This window comes from Carica papaya, chromosome 3 (genome assembly GCF_054855325.1).
Source record: "Carica papaya isolate Zhongbai chromosome 3, ASM5485532v1, whole genome shotgun sequence".
Lineage (NCBI taxonomy): Eukaryota > Viridiplantae > Streptophyta > Magnoliopsida > Brassicales > Caricaceae > Carica > Carica papaya.
The window spans coordinates 12,100,027-12,115,407 of record NC_142311.1 but is presented as its reverse complement, the minus strand read 5'-3'; the positions used below and the strand labels follow the sequence as shown (position 1 = coordinate 12,115,407).

The 15,381-nt window shown below is 34.1% G+C and overlaps 3 protein-coding genes across 3 annotated transcripts; 2 read left to right on the top strand and 1 right to left on the bottom strand.

The window, feature by feature from the left end:
* Positions 1 to 149: 149 nt before the first annotated feature.
* YLMG1-1 (YGGT family protein) lies at positions 150 to 1,216 on the top strand. The gene has a single exon (XM_022051636.2). The coding sequence runs from the start codon at positions 336 to 338 to the stop codon at positions 1,050 to 1,052; it is 717 nt and encodes a 238-aa protein (XP_021907328.1). The 5' UTR covers positions 150 to 335; the 3' UTR covers positions 1,053 to 1,216.
* A 220-nt stretch (positions 1,217 to 1,436) lies between these two features.
* LOC110821713 (embryonic stem cell-specific 5-hydroxymethylcytosine-binding protein) lies at positions 1,437 to 8,151 on the bottom strand. Its single transcript, XM_022051635.2, has 8 exons — positions 7,863 to 8,151; positions 7,566 to 7,722; positions 4,985 to 5,070; positions 4,540 to 4,652; positions 4,100 to 4,165; positions 3,003 to 3,112; positions 2,846 to 2,911; positions 1,437 to 2,161 (listed from the first exon to the last, which is right to left on the bottom strand). The coding sequence occupies exons 1-8, from the start codon at positions 7,955 to 7,957 to the stop codon at positions 1,622 to 1,624; spliced, it is 1,233 nt and encodes a 410-aa protein (XP_021907327.1). The 5' UTR covers positions 7,958 to 8,151; the 3' UTR covers positions 1,437 to 1,621.
* A 3,278-nt stretch (positions 8,152 to 11,429) lies between these two features.
* Positions 11,430 to 14,903, top strand: LOC110821837 (uncharacterized). Its single transcript, XM_022051789.2, has 6 exons — positions 11,430 to 11,813; positions 12,431 to 12,591; positions 12,923 to 12,953; positions 13,109 to 13,211; positions 14,305 to 14,403; positions 14,496 to 14,903. Exons 1-5 carry the CDS (start codon positions 11,508 to 11,510, stop codon positions 14,397 to 14,399), a joined length of 696 nt encoding a protein of 231 aa, XP_021907481.1. The 5' UTR covers positions 11,430 to 11,507; the 3' UTR covers positions 14,400 to 14,403; positions 14,496 to 14,903.
* Positions 14,904 to 15,381: the final 478 nt, after the last annotated feature.

The window sequence follows — 15,381 nt, the reverse complement described above, 5'->3', positions numbered from 1 at the left end:
AAGAAAACGGCTGATAATAATTCAAATAAATTATTGAAAATTTTCAATTATAAAAATCTGCTTTTTATTTCTTGTTTTAGGGCAATTTAATTTATTTTTTTTTTTTTGAAAAAAAAAAAAAACTAATAAGGGACGAACTTATCAAAAGGAAAATAAAAAAGGACAGGGATGAACTTATCCGATTAAGGCAAGGGTTTCATTGCTGCCTGCGCCTTCTCCATTTTGGTCTCCTCCATTTCTCACCTCCGTGGATATTCCAGGGAAAATTTTCTGGTTAAAGGGTTTCTCTCGCCTTTCGTGGGAAATAAAGGAAAGGCAAGGAGTAGAAGACGAAGATGGCGTTGATCACACAAATCCTCAATTTCCGCGCCCCAGTTCTTCTGCCTCCCCAACCCCGAAACCCTAGAATTCACTTGATTAACCGTAAATTCAATGGTATTCCGTCTCTTCCCAAGACACCCTACCTCAGTCTCTATCGCAAAAACCCTAGAATCATCCCCCTCGCGACCGCTTCCGCTTCCGCTTCCGCTTCCGCTTCGAAAACATTACCTTCACTATCCCAGAAAATCTCAAGTCTATCGCCGCTCGTCGACTCGACTCGGACGATTACGACCCTTGTAACGCTAGCATTCGCCGTGTTCGCCAAGCTTGCCCAAAATCTGTCTTTCTCAATTCTAAACCCTAATACGATTGGGTTATCGTTGCAAAGCAGCGTAGTCCAGACGGTTGGACCGGCGTTCTTCGCATCGCTGCGGGACAGGCCTAGCGGATATCTGAACACACCGTTGACGGTAGTGGCGGCGGGATTGTCGAAATGGCTGGATATATACAGTGGCGTTTTGATGGTGAGGGTTTTGCTGAGCTGGTTCCCCAACATCCCATGGGATCGGCAACCGCTATCGGCAATAAGGGACCTATGCGATCCCTACCTGAATTTGTTCAGGAACATAATTCCTCCTGTTTTTGATACGCTGGATGTTAGCCCGCTGCTGGCGTTTGCGGTTCTGGGCACCCTCGGATCGATCCTCAATAACAGCAGGGGAATGTATTGAGTTGATAAGGCAGCAATGGTAGCAAGTAAACAACACAAGGACTCTGTTAAGTTAGCTGCTATTTTCTTTTGGCTATTTCTAGTTATTTTGGTTGTCATACCGTAACTCATATCTGGCTGAGACATAAATTTTGGGAAGTGGGATGTTAGATGGTTTGAGTGATATATTCTTTGAGTTCATTAAGATTTTTTTTTTTTTTTTTTTGGTAATTCAAAGAGAAAATGGCATGAAAATTTGCCTGTTTCAGTTTTCCTTTCTGGACCAGCAGAAAAAGAATGGAATCTGTTTCTTATTAATATGTTTGTGTTAAACAAATTATATTTGCAATGTTGTTGGAAAAGGCTTGAGGTGGAATACTTTTAGTACGACACTTGATCCGACTACTAATACCAACAAACGAGTCACAGTGACATTATATAATACAGCTTCATACATGGTTCAATTCCCCCACAAAATCGTTAAATTTCACTGGCAAATCCAACGGGAACCCGACCCAAAAAAAAAAAAAGATCCTTGCCTACATCAGATACAGCTACGGTGAGCAGAGTGTATGTACAGATGCAGAACAACTATTTCTTCCCAAAGTAAGAAAGTAGAGTTGGTTGTTTATCATCAGTGCTCTTAAGTTTTCCCTTCTTCTTCACTGGCCATGGGCGTGATTCAACTTTATCTACAACTGACTTCTGATCGGCTAAAAGCTCTTCTCGGTCTCGTTTTTTTTCGACCTTTACCGCACCCTCATAAATAGAATCCCCTGGTTCTGGGTCATTATTTTCCATTTTTGTTAAGGATAAAATTTCTCTGTTGTCTTCAGTTTCAGGTTCCTCTTTCAAGTTTTCTGTGAGATCTTCAGTTTTAGGTTCCTCTTTCAAGTTTTCTGCGGGATCTTCAGTTTGAGGTTCCTCTTTCAAGTTTCCTGTTTGAAGCTCCTCTTTCAAGTTTTCCGTGAAATCTTCAGTTTCAGGTTCCTCTTTCAAGTTTTTTTGAAAACCAGTCTTGACAGACTCATCCAGTGGATTTTCCTCGTGTCTCTTTGATCCTTCTTTTCTACTTTCCTTGGTTGAGAAAAACTTCAAAATTTGATTCTTCTCCTCTTTCTTTAATGGTATCTGCATAACATCACAACTGTCAGAAAACCTACCACGAGAAAGAAGTTCAAGAATAGGTTCAATCATAATTGCTTTAGGGCATGATATTGATTTCATCACTTCTTTCCACCCGAAACTTCTCAAAATCAAATCTCAACTTCTCAACTGATTTTATAAATTCAAGGGTTGCTGTACTGGGAAATTTTAACCCTTTATCTCAAAAAAAAGGTTAGGATTTCCCATTACAGCATCTAATGGTCAATGATTATCAAAATAGTATCATGTTTGAGGTTTGAAGGCTCCACAAAATTTTGGAGAAGAATATGAAAGACGGTTGACAGCAGTTCAAGTCCTTTTCTACTCATACTAGCATTGGTGATTTAGTGGAAAAGACAATTCGTCAAAATTGCTAAACATGATAGCTAAGTTACTGCATAATACAGCCCTGTAACGAATATTTCCTTTCTGATTGCAAGAACCTGAGAGCAACAGAACAGTCTACAAAGCGAGCTAAAATAAGAAAGCATCTAACTATCCATGTCATTAAAGCGTGGTGACAGTTGAAAGGTTCAACTTATTTACTATCCACAACTTATTTAAGGGATCACAATGCTTTCCACCCCTAAGTTTGCATCCTCAATCTCGAGCTATCATTCCAAATTGTTAACACTACACTATAGACAAGGAAAAGTCAGCTTATCTTACCTCCTTGATGCACTCCGGTCCATCAAAAGATGGCTTGCCCATTGCAGGGGTCACTGGGTACCACACCTGGAGGCCTGGTGTAATTAGCTTCTATAGAATAGAAAAAAACCCTTAAAACATTCTTTATATTTGAGTAGCAATCATGAATGTTATTTACCAAATCATCTTTCTCATATGGTTTAAGCACTGAATCAAATTTTGGAGTTGAAGAAATATTCAACCACGTATCAGTAGATGCCTTGTCAGCCAAAATTACAGGCATCCTGTCTACAATAACAGGTAAGTGAATATATAGATATAAGGCTGCTCAACTTCAGACAAATATTGACAAGTATAAATTATTTGAGCATTTTACACATTTAACCATCTTACTGGAGAAAATGAACATTTGCAGTATCATCCAACTCAAGTCCTAAATCCTAAACTTAATGATTAGCTTAATCATAAATGGAGGGAATAGTTAAAAGTTGCAATATGCTTCAGCTATAGTTCAATATCAGCAGAATGAGTACATAGTCCAGGGCCCCGTGTCTTTTTGTAGGTGTTTGCCCCAACAATCATCTGACCTGGAATATGTCTGTCCTGACTGATATAAACTACTATTTCTTGTCTAGCCTTCTCCGTTTGCTATGCAACTCATTCAGGCATCATCTGTACATTTCATCATCTATAAGATCCCCTAAATGAACATGAGATTTTCATTTCAACGTAATGTTTACCCAAACATTAAAAGACTAATATTTAGCTTGTATCCTAAAAAAAAGAAGAAAAAAGAAAAATGCTGACAATATAATTCTTGAGTACATCCCTAATCCAAATTTATTTGCTTCACGGAGTTTTATGCCCTCACTCCCATAGAACATGTTTTAATTGTCTTGGATACGATCTACTATTAAAGAACAATGCTTTTAACTCAAACACCTTTGTCATTCAGTTGGACCGAATGCTCAACTTCTGAAGTCATGCTTTCGGGCATAAAATTAGAAAATACTAATAAAACCTACTCACCAATTTATCCATTTCTTTTCCTAAAAAGGATACTTTGAGAAAATATCAAATAAATCCCAAGTGTCAGTTTTCAAATTATTCAGAGTTTCTTAGCAGACTTCCATGATATGAGAATACAATCTGAATGGGCACCTAACTGGTATAAAATAAAAAGGATCTAAATGAATGTCAACCACAGATCCATTCTGATGTACTATAAAGCGACAAAAGAAGACATGTGAATAAATGGAAATACACCCAACTCACCATGCAGCCACCGTAACCTCGATGATGAAGAAGTCGTAACTATTGTAAATGTGTCGAGTATCTCACCTGCATGAATGCAGATGCCAAATGATAGTCAAAAGTGAAAAAAACAAATAAAAAAATTTCAATGCAACTGATACTTCTAAGAGGGGTAAGTTTGGAAAAAAAGGCAATATTTGGTAGCTATGGCAAGTAATCTTACAAAACTGACCAAGCCTCAGACACTAAGGACTAAACATTTTCTCAAAAAGTTCACATTAAATTCCTCTTTCCAAGCAAAAAATATATCACAAAATAAATCAAATGACAATAAGCAGCTATTCTGGAATAAATTTAATTAACAGAACTCACAAACCAAAAATGGAGAAAATAACAGATTTAAAGAAGTTTTGCCAAGACATGCCACCTCAAAGGATACAATCATCTGAAAAGTGACTCACCTTCTGAGTTCTCCCAAGAATCATATAGAGCAGCAAACACCAGAGGTCTACCATCCTTAAAATGAATGTAGTATGGCTGTTTTTTCGATCCATGTTTTTTCCACTCATAGAATCTGGAGAATATGTTGAAGTCACCATAAGAATATAATATAGAAGGATAAATAGTTGCAAAGCCTCGAAAAAAGATATCTAAACAAGTACCACAAGACCCTGTAATGCAAAGCGTTTGCAATATGAAATTACATGAGGTCAAGCATCTTAGCAAAAAAAACCTCTGAAAATCTGTTTCTGAGCTAATAAATATGATAAAAGGTTGTAATGACAAATGAGAAAGGAAACAGGTTTTGGAATGAGTTAAAGAAAAGCAGTAAAATTCTTTTTCAATTTCTGAAATAGTAAAACAAAACAAGATCTAAGTTCATGCATTAATAATGACAGTGCGTACCCTTCTACAGCTATAAGGCACCGATTTTTGGGAAGCAATCGACGAAATGAAGCCTTCTCAGATATTGACTCAGATCGAGCATTGAACTGAAAATTACAGCCCATGTTAAATCACACTGCCAAACATAAAAGGTCTAATAGTATCTGAATTATGAGTCCCCAAGAGTTTACATCTTTGTTAAGGGTGCAGGCTTACAAAAGCCTTTCACAGAGGACGTGTAGGAAGACTTTGTTAAATCGCTAAATATTTTATTTTCCAATTATTTATGTATATCAGAGTAGTTAGTAGTTACTAAATTCATCAGCTCAAGTTCAGTTTCATGTTTAAACACTATCAGATCAGTTACCGTATGTCTAAATCTTTTTTTTTTTTAATTTAAAAAAAAAAAGATATACAAAATATTTTTCAAAAAGTTTCTGTTCACGAGCCTATAACATTAACTAGAATCTCAGAACAAGATCTTAAGTACTAATCATAACAATCAGTCTCCCAAATACAGATCTTACAAATATAGAAGAAAAAGTACCAAAAGGATTACAATTAGTTAGTATTGCAAATTCCATCAGTTAACACTGCATATAATTCCCTTTTGACCTTCAGTGATATATTCAAAAAAGTATACTTAATCATTATATTACGAACCTTGACCTTTATGTCAATATAATGTAAAGGGAGCATTGTTATTGTTATGACACAGTACTAGATGAATGTAAATTATTAGGAAAGTGAAAAATAAATATCATACTGTCTTTTTGTTGGTGTAATAAAGAATGGGACAGGTAAAGAAAGTCCTATTTTCTCTTATGTTTCTCAGAAGACATACACTATCTATGGACAGATCAAATATGGACAACATTTCTCAGATTCCAAAATCACACCGGGTCCTCAGCCCTGTCTTGAGATTGTTGATCCAATGACGGGATTTAGGTTTCCAAAAATACTAAAATCTCAGGACAGCATCTAAATCTAATGTAGGAAAGATTAGAATTACCATGCCTAGTTAGGAACTTGATAAAACTTTCGACATTACACCTAGTGTTTTTAGACATCATATTTAAGAAGTTTTAAGAATCATACTAACACCCTGTTTGGATCGTGATGAATGATAGAATTTTAATGTATGGTATTTTACGGGTATGAGAAAATTATGTTTGTTTCAACTTCCAATGGTAGCAAACGGTATTTAACCGGCAAATTTGGGATGAATTTTAAAACTACCGAATCGGTGGTATGTGACTGACAAGTTACTTTTTTTTTCCTTATACTTTCATATAATATACTTAATTCTATTTTTATTCTCACAAATTATTATTTATTTTATTAAATATAAAAATTTAATTTGATTATGTGTAATAATTATTTATTTAAATACAAATATAATTATATTGGTAAACAATTTATTTTTTTTTTCATTACATATTTTTTATATATCATTTACTATTACATATAATAGGTAGAGGTAAATTAGTAATTTAACTGAAAATACAACTATATCATTCTATTATCGAAATAAAAATATGTTATTAACATGCATTAATATACAATTATCTAAATATAAAAAAAATTTGTCATTCTCATCCTATGTCATTATCATGTAATCACTGTCATTACCATATATTAATTAAACATTACTAAAATTTATCTAAATAGGGTTTAAGGGTTTGATTTTATCATACATTCAGAAAATTGAGAAAACTATCAAAATATTTTATTGAATAACTAAAGTCTATGAAAAATATTTATAATGCTTCCTAAGTAACTTCTCCAAATAGAATTAAACGACGAAATCTAAGTTCAATATCAGTAATTGTAGTAGTATTAAAGTCCCAAGACGGCATCCAGTCCTGAGACAATGTTGGAATACCATGACTGAACTGGGTTATTGAAAATGCTACAGGTCCGAAACTACACTTTCTAAGTACTGAATCAGCAGCTAAGTCCTGGAATAGTAACTTAGTTTACTTTTTAAGTTGTATTATACCAAACACAACATTGTACCCAAAGTTTTTACTTAGTATATCCTATCACGTTTTACAAATTGAAACACCAAAGATATATTACTAGATATTACTACATTGATTTATCATATGATAAAACATTACAAACAAATGCACCAAAGTAACATTTTCAAGTTAGTTGTTTATTAAAAAGCCTGATAACAAATATATCACAAAACAACATGCGAAAGGGGAAACTACTAACGCCCAAAAATCTGGAATAACATGTTAATGCTTATCCTCTTCTAATTGGTAAAGGTTTGCAAATCTAACTCCTTAAACAATCAGACGACACCAATGAGGGATTTCCCCTACAGACTCATTGGACGAATACTAAACAGGAATATTCCTGCATAGAAGAAAGTTATTGAATAAGGTTATCAGCTGCTGCAGGTGTGTAAAGTGTAGAGCCATTTCCAGCATTGTTAGGAAACCAATACGGATGTAATTGATGTAAATAATCAGAAACAAGAAAACCTGAAACTTTTAAATACGAAACACACTTAAATTTTGCTAAATTTGAAGTAAACATTTACTATAGCAGTAACTGATAATAAACACATCATGTAGCTTCTAAGTAATACCATCTTGTAGAAATCAGGTTTCTCCGATTTCTTAGTGAAACTAGGAATTAATCCCCACTTCATGCAATGGACAACAACGCCTTCGCTCTCGGCTCCACCATCTCTACGCACAACTGACAAATTCCACCCCGGTGAAACATTATAAGATGGACGATACCTAAAAGTAGAAGATAATTAGACTCGAACTCCTGTTCATCGGGAATCGAAACTTCAATGTCCCACAATCTTGCTTTGTTAACATACAAACATGTCGAGAGAGAGAGAGCCAGAGAGAGAGAGAGAGAATAGGGAGACTACCGATCTGTGTTCAGAAAACGCACAGGGGCGTTATTGCGATGGCAAGCCCTGGGAATATCGTCTGCCCTGAGAGTACACTGAGCTCTCCCGCACATCTCCTTGTCTGCTACAACCGACTTCCTACTCTAAGATCTTATGGCGGGTAAATGAAAAGGCGGGAACGAAGGGCTTTCTTCTGGAGATAGAGCATCAAATTTTGAAGAAACTAAACAGCATCTAACAACCGTTGGATATGGGTTTCGTGGAGATGCGAGTCACCGACTCTCGCGTTCTCTGCAAGATTCCCATTGATAAAAATTATTTAAAAAATAAAAAATAAAGCCAACGCCTTTTTGGTGTTTTTTTAATGTAAAAACCATTATGTGACATTTTAATCTGACGTAATTATTTAATAAAAAATTAATTAATATATTATATTAATTTTATTTATAAATGTAATAAATTTATTAAGATTTAATATAGTTTAGTTATTATAATTTTAAATAACATTAATGATTTTTGGTAAGAGAGTAGATATTTATATTTTGAAATTGTTTATAACAACCTCCAAAATTTTAAAATAAATAAATTATAAATTATGTGCAGAAATAAAATAAATAGTTAGGTTTTACATTCTTAACACAATGACTTAAAGTACCAAGTAGAGATATGGAAATGATTTTTTTGAAATAAATACAAAAAATTAAAGAAATAAACGAAAAATAAATAAAACTGGCATCCTACTCACAACTCTCTTGTGAATCGAATTCTGGATTCTTATTCTCTTGATCTAAAATAATTAATAAATGAATGAGCTATACTAACCTAGTAAAAATATCACGCTACTCACTGACACATAAATGAATGTTGGTATAAATAATAAAAACAATTAATAGAGCTCTTAATTTAACAAAATCGTTTATCATAAATAAAATCATTTACTGTCTACTTATTGTAATGAGATTTATAAAATAACTTATAGATACAATAATATAACACATATTATGATTTCATATGTAATTGGTTGGAATAATAATTTTCTATTTTTATCAGTCTATTGGTATCCATGGGGATTCATAGAGATGTCCCTATAATGCGTAAACTATTTCCTTTAACATTTATAATTAACGGGTCGTCCCCATACCTCATCCAGTATAAGCGCTAAATTATTAAATTTCAATACACCGTCTGGTATGATGGTGAAATGGGTCGTCATCATATTCCGTACGGTATGAGCGCCAAATTACAAAGTATCGATACCCCGTCCGGTATGAGGCAACGTTCACGATAGGGTTCCTTATGTACCCGATCCGTCCACCATCTCGTAGGATATCCAATAAGACTGTCGTTTTATCCATTCGTTTAATCGCATAATTTTTTGTTTACCTTTAATCTCCAGTTTATCAATTCAACCGTAATCACATAAAACAAACAATACATGTATTCAAAACTATAAAATCGATCAATTAGATACTATCATGCATTCAAACTGTAAAATAAATTAACAGAATCAATAGTAAATAATTTTTTGTTTTTGTTCAATTAGTAATCCGTAATTAATTATTGATATTTTCTAAATTGCACAAAATACTGTATTATTGTTAATTTGACTTTAATGTCATAACAAAGAATAAGGTAAATGATTCTTATTTAAATTGATGTCCGAAAAGCTAAACTTGTTAACTGCACCTACTGGCGGTCTCCAAGTTCTCTGATTTTTTTTAGGGAGATTAAAACGCACTACAAGTATCTACAAATATCCTAAAGAACCCAAAATCAGTGTCATGACTTCTTTTTAGCCAATTATGGAATTTTGGCACAGCAGCTTCGTCGTGATCTATCTACGGCACTGCCGCCTGCGACGGTGATTTGCCTCAGGTTGATTATTTTCGGTCAGTTTTACATCAATCCATGCGAAAAAATACGTTAAGGGGTCTCGGTTGATCTAAAAAAAACGAAAAATCGAAACTCACCGGCGGCTCCGCCGACGCACCTTTGCGGTTCGATGTTTTGCTTTAGTCAACATGTGGAAAAAGAAACGGTGATTACAATGGTAGAAAAATTACGCATAACGGAAATCGAGAAGGACCTCATCGGAGGCGATTTTTGTAATTTTCTGCTGCAGCGCCGCCGAGCTTTACCCGTAATTTATGCCTAATCCGCTGGTCTTTTTGCTCTGATTTGGCCATGGAGATGTTTAAAATTGAATTCCAAGTAAATAAATTTTTTTTACCTCTTTTAGCGGTCGAAAGTGGCTCCGGCGCGGCGGGGGTGGCAGCGACTTCCTTTTCCGGTGGCTGGGTCTTCTTCTTCGGCGAGAGTATCTGGCAGCTAGGGTTAGGGTTTGGTGTGAAAAATGTTATTTATATCCGTCATTTTTTAATATGGACTGTCCATCGCATTTGATGTAAACCGTCCGATCGCGATTAAATAGAAAGTGAATCTAGAACGTTCATCGCGATATGATATGGATCGTCCAATCGCGTTAAATAGGAAGTGAATATGGACCGTTGATTGTATTTAAATCTGATTATCCGATCACGTTTGGAGAGGGGCGCATCCGTGCGTGCGGGAGCGAATCTGGACCGTCTGATCACGGGCGCGCGAATCACCAGCGTGGCGTCCCGCATGGTACTGCGTTAGTGTCCCTTGCCACGTGGCACGTTTCGGTTCGTCGTGACTGCTGATTGGGCGTCTTACGTTACACAACTTTTATAAATTACGTTTTAATTTTTCAGTTTCTGATTTTTCTTTTAAAAATATTATTAGAACCTAAAATTTCATCTATTTTTTAAAAATTATTTTTAATTTTTTTATCCACCTATTTTTTTATTTTTATATTAAATTAATTTTTAAATTTTAAAAAATTATATTTATAAATTAATTGGGTACTACTCGGCTTATAAATTTATCTTGTAAAATAAATATTTTCATTATGTTATAGTATAGTCGTCCTAAAATAATAGTTATATAAATAATTAAATATTTCTATAGCAAAAAGGTACTTTTATAATAATATTATAGGAAGTAATTATTTATAATAACTCATTTTTTATCTTTTAAAATTAATATAAATAAGTAAAAATTTATAATAACTCATACTAAGTTGAAGAAACCAAGAGACCATTATTTTACTCATCGTAATTTATAAGACTTTCCAAATTCTTTAATTTATAAGTGAATATAAATGATTTTAAATAAGTTATTGAAGCGTTTTATTTAATTTTATGAATTCGTTATTTTTATTTATAGTTGTCAAATAAATTTTTTATTTTAAATTAGTACATTTATGTTTAAATATTGTTTAATTTAAATTGATTTATTTTTATTTTATGAAAAATAAGTACAAATTGAAAATAAAATAAACATTTTCATTTTAATTATTATTTTATTTTATTTTTACAGTTAATTATGAGAGTTTTTTTTAAAAAAATTATTAGAGGTAATTTAAATTTTACTTTGGTCAATAATAACAAGTCCTTTCAAAATTACAATAATTTAACTTTTAAAAATATTGTTACAATAACTTATTAGGTGTTTACTAATTCCATAAAATTGAGTAGTACTGAAAAATTATAATCTCAACTGCCTTCATTAAAAGGGGGAAAATAAAATACCTATCAACGGCGCTCCCACTGTCTTCACTCGTTTTCATCTTCATAATCCATGCTCTCTGTCACGAAACGACTTCAGCGTTTACCACGATGGTTGGGTTCCACTGGCAACCAGCTTCGGTATGCCAGAACCGACTCCGGTCCGCTCAGGAGGCGATCCAAGTCCTCGGCTCTATCCTTGAAGAAGACGGACGAGAAATCGGAGTGGTGGGTAGTGGACGGGGAGATGCACGAGATTGGTGATAACGTGCCTCCACGTGAGCGATTCGTCATCCCTCGGGACAACATTCCCAATAGACGCCGTAAGCAGCTCCGCGAGCAGTTCATGCGCCGCACTCGCCTTGTCCTCAAGGAATCGGTTAGTTTGCGCTACTATGCCTCTCTTTCTTCCTTAGGTTTCCTTTTCCTGTTTGGTCAGCGAGAAAGTGTGAGAAACGGGAATTTAAGGGATATTTCCGTAATAGTTTGGGGATTTGTGGTTAGGTATTTCATTTCCTTGGTGACTATTTGGTTAGTACGATTCCTTCGGTTGTGAGTATAATTTTCTTGGTAATGTTAGAGTGTAGCATTTGTTTGCAAGAATAATACGAGATGCTCGGTGCTTCATTTTAATGGTAAAATTATAGTTGAATTGCATTTCCCGTGCATTAGATGGAAGCTGAGTATTCAGTCTTGAATTATTTTAGCAATTGTTTTGGAAACCCATTTTTCGTTGTCAGAACTCAACAGAGGCGGTTAAAACTTTTTAAAGTCCACAGTTTATCATCCAAAGCTTCATTTCATCGTCAAGATGATATGAGCTTCTCACTCAAGGGAATGTGTTCATTTGTAGAAGGCAGGGGCAGACATGGGTTTTGAAGTAAAAAGGGGGTAAAATTTTAAGTGTCTTTGCGCACTGGCCTTATAGAATGCAGCAATAGTTGAAAAGATATTCTGGTTGTTTCTCCTTATATGATGTTACTGTTCTAATTATAGGAGCATGAGCCTTGGTGCAAAAGGTATATGGAACTCTATAACGAGCTAAGGGAGAACTGGGAGAGGCTTTACTGGGATGAGGGTTACTCGAAAAAGCTTGCCCACGATCATGCAAACTATGAATCTGCAGAGGATGATGATGGAGATTTCAACCCATACAGGTTTGTCTGTGCTTTCTTCTTCTATGATGCTGGATCACTATTTCAGGAAAAAGAAGCACTTCCTGGTTCTAGGATGGATGTTGAAATTGTACAAAGTATTCCTTTACGGTACTTTGGGTAGAAAAAATGCATTTTGTTAAAGGTGTGTGTCTACACATTCATATAGACTGGGTTACAAGCTTTAATAAGTGTTTCTGGTTGGTTTATCTCAATTACACTTCCTTTGATTGCACAAATTCTTTACTTTTTGACTTAATTTGTTATATTCTTCCTGTTTTCTTGTGTGGTTTGACTATAATGACCGAGTAACAACTTCTTAATCATGCTACAGGAACAGGCGATTCTATACTGATCAAATGAAGGTAAAAATTTGATTATAGCATACAATATCAGTTGATGACTTATGTCAGAAACTATAAAGCAGGACAAAATTCTGCTGAGAATAATTGAATCTGTTGATCTCTTTTTTACATTATGTTAGGGTGTTAATTACTGTTTTGCTTGAATCTGATTTCAGGACCAGCATTTTGGGCATCAGAGGCAAGGTGAAACCTGGGAGAAGATCAGTCAAATCCGAGATAAGTTTGAGTACGACAGAGAGAAAAGAATGAGGGACAGAGGTATGTCTTGACTTTTTTTCTTGAAAATACTTGGCAATTGGATCTAGAACATGATGGTAAGGCACTAAGGCTTATTTTTTCTGGTCTCTAGGGCAATGTTTTGGAACAAATCAAGAATTTTTGTGGAACTCATTTTTTGAAATCTGCACCTAGTTTAATTAAGAGAGGGTAAAATTTTTATCTAAGATAACAAAATGGAGCTCAAATAGAATTTAAGTGGAAGTGGAATAATGCTTTGCTAGTTCCATCACGATTCTTGTAGAATTTTCGTTTCCCCAGTTAAATTAAGTGCAAATCTTAAGATGAACTCCACAAAAAATTCAGATATGTCCAAATGTAGCCTAAAAGAAATTGTCTTTTCTGAGTTTCTTTTCTTGGAGCTGAGCCGAGATTGAATTCTTCATTTATTTAGCCTTCCCAAACACATGCTGTAGACCAAATTTGCCTTTCTTCTCTCACAAAGAAAAAGAAGAAAAAAAACCAGATACCAAGTTTAGAAAATTGTATTCTTGGCTGTGCTTTGCTACCATTTTATATCATTCTTGATTTAAGTTTTAGGTCTGGCTCAAATATATGAGATTATGACTGATCACCAAATTATATATATCTTTCTGTTATGTTTGCATGGCAATATAGACAGTGAATTCTTTTGCAGTGGTATTTGACATCCTCAAGCTACTGTTTCATAATCCTTATTGCTAAATTCTTTTGCAGTAGTATTTGACAGCCTGAAGCTACTCTCTTTGTCCTTATCACTGAATACATATATAGCTCATCTAATTTTTAATATGAAAGCAAATCAACATGCATCCTTTTTGTTACGAAAGAAGGCTTTGTCTGATCATTTTCATTCTAAAACAGGATATGTTCTCAAAAACTAGAAAATTAGCATAGATGTTTTTTTTTTTTACTAATTTCTCTTTGCACTTTGATTTCTGAGTTGACTAAATTGTAAACTCATCTGATGTGATTCATTTGCCCTGTTATCTTAAGGGAGCAAATTGAACCACTATGAGAAGTTCTTCAAGTTTTCTTCTACATATGAATGTTTTTATATTTTGTCCTCATTTTTTATGTCATCTCTATTTTGCAGCATTTGCACCAATGAATTTTGGACCTTCTTCAGACTCAAATGATTCAAACGCCCAGAATAAGCTTTTTGATGCTCAAAGATACTTCAGGGACTAAAAAGGTACTCTGCAAGATATTTTTACTGATTCTGTTTTCTTAACGTTTCCTTTGAAAGAAGAAGGCAAATAATCTATTAATGGTTTATCCTAGCAGGTATCTGCAGGAGGAGGAGCATTGATGGGTTGTATGGATTATGTGAGAATCAGGGTTTTCCTTTGAGCGATCACTTCCTAGAGACTCAAGAAAGCAGACAACAGGGGTAAACAAGACGAAGATCGCAGTAGCTGATATATTTCAAACTTAATTGTTTCCTGTAGAAGATTATATCTTTTTTGTTACTGGGCTTCACATGAGACATGATGTGCAAAGTTGCACTTTCAGGCAATTGCTATGGAGCAAAATTATGCCCGGTTGTCAGAAATGCTTGTAAGTTCAGGTGCCTTGAAAGTGTTGCAGCGATGCTTCTGTGTGTGACATTGTCTATGCAAGTAAGGATGCATAGTTTTTGACAGAGATGTAAGAATTAGTTTTTTACTATATAACCGTAAAATGCATTTTTTCCTTGGTACAGTGTAATTTATACAGGATTAGTGGTAATGTAACTTTGGCAAATGGGGAACACTATCTCACGACCAAACTCAAAACCCGAGCAATTGATATAAATGGAACTGGAGTTTATAATATTATTTTTCAGTATTATTTTTTTAATATTTAAATATTTGTATTTAAAGAAAAAAATATATTATTTTAATTACACAAAATAATAGGATAATTCTATTATATTTTTGCCAATTATAAAATACTAATGTTTCATTATAAAAAAAAATTTAGGACACTCTAATTACAAAAATAAATTGAAACATCACACAAATTTAAATATTTCATTTAAAAATTTTTGTTCTGTAAAATGCTTATAAATAATAATAATAATAATATACTAAAATAAATATTAGTAGTCAAATTTTGAGCCGGAGCTTGCCCATTTTTTTAGGGTATTCCAACTTGCTATCTACTATTTTCCCGCATAAGTAAGTTGTAC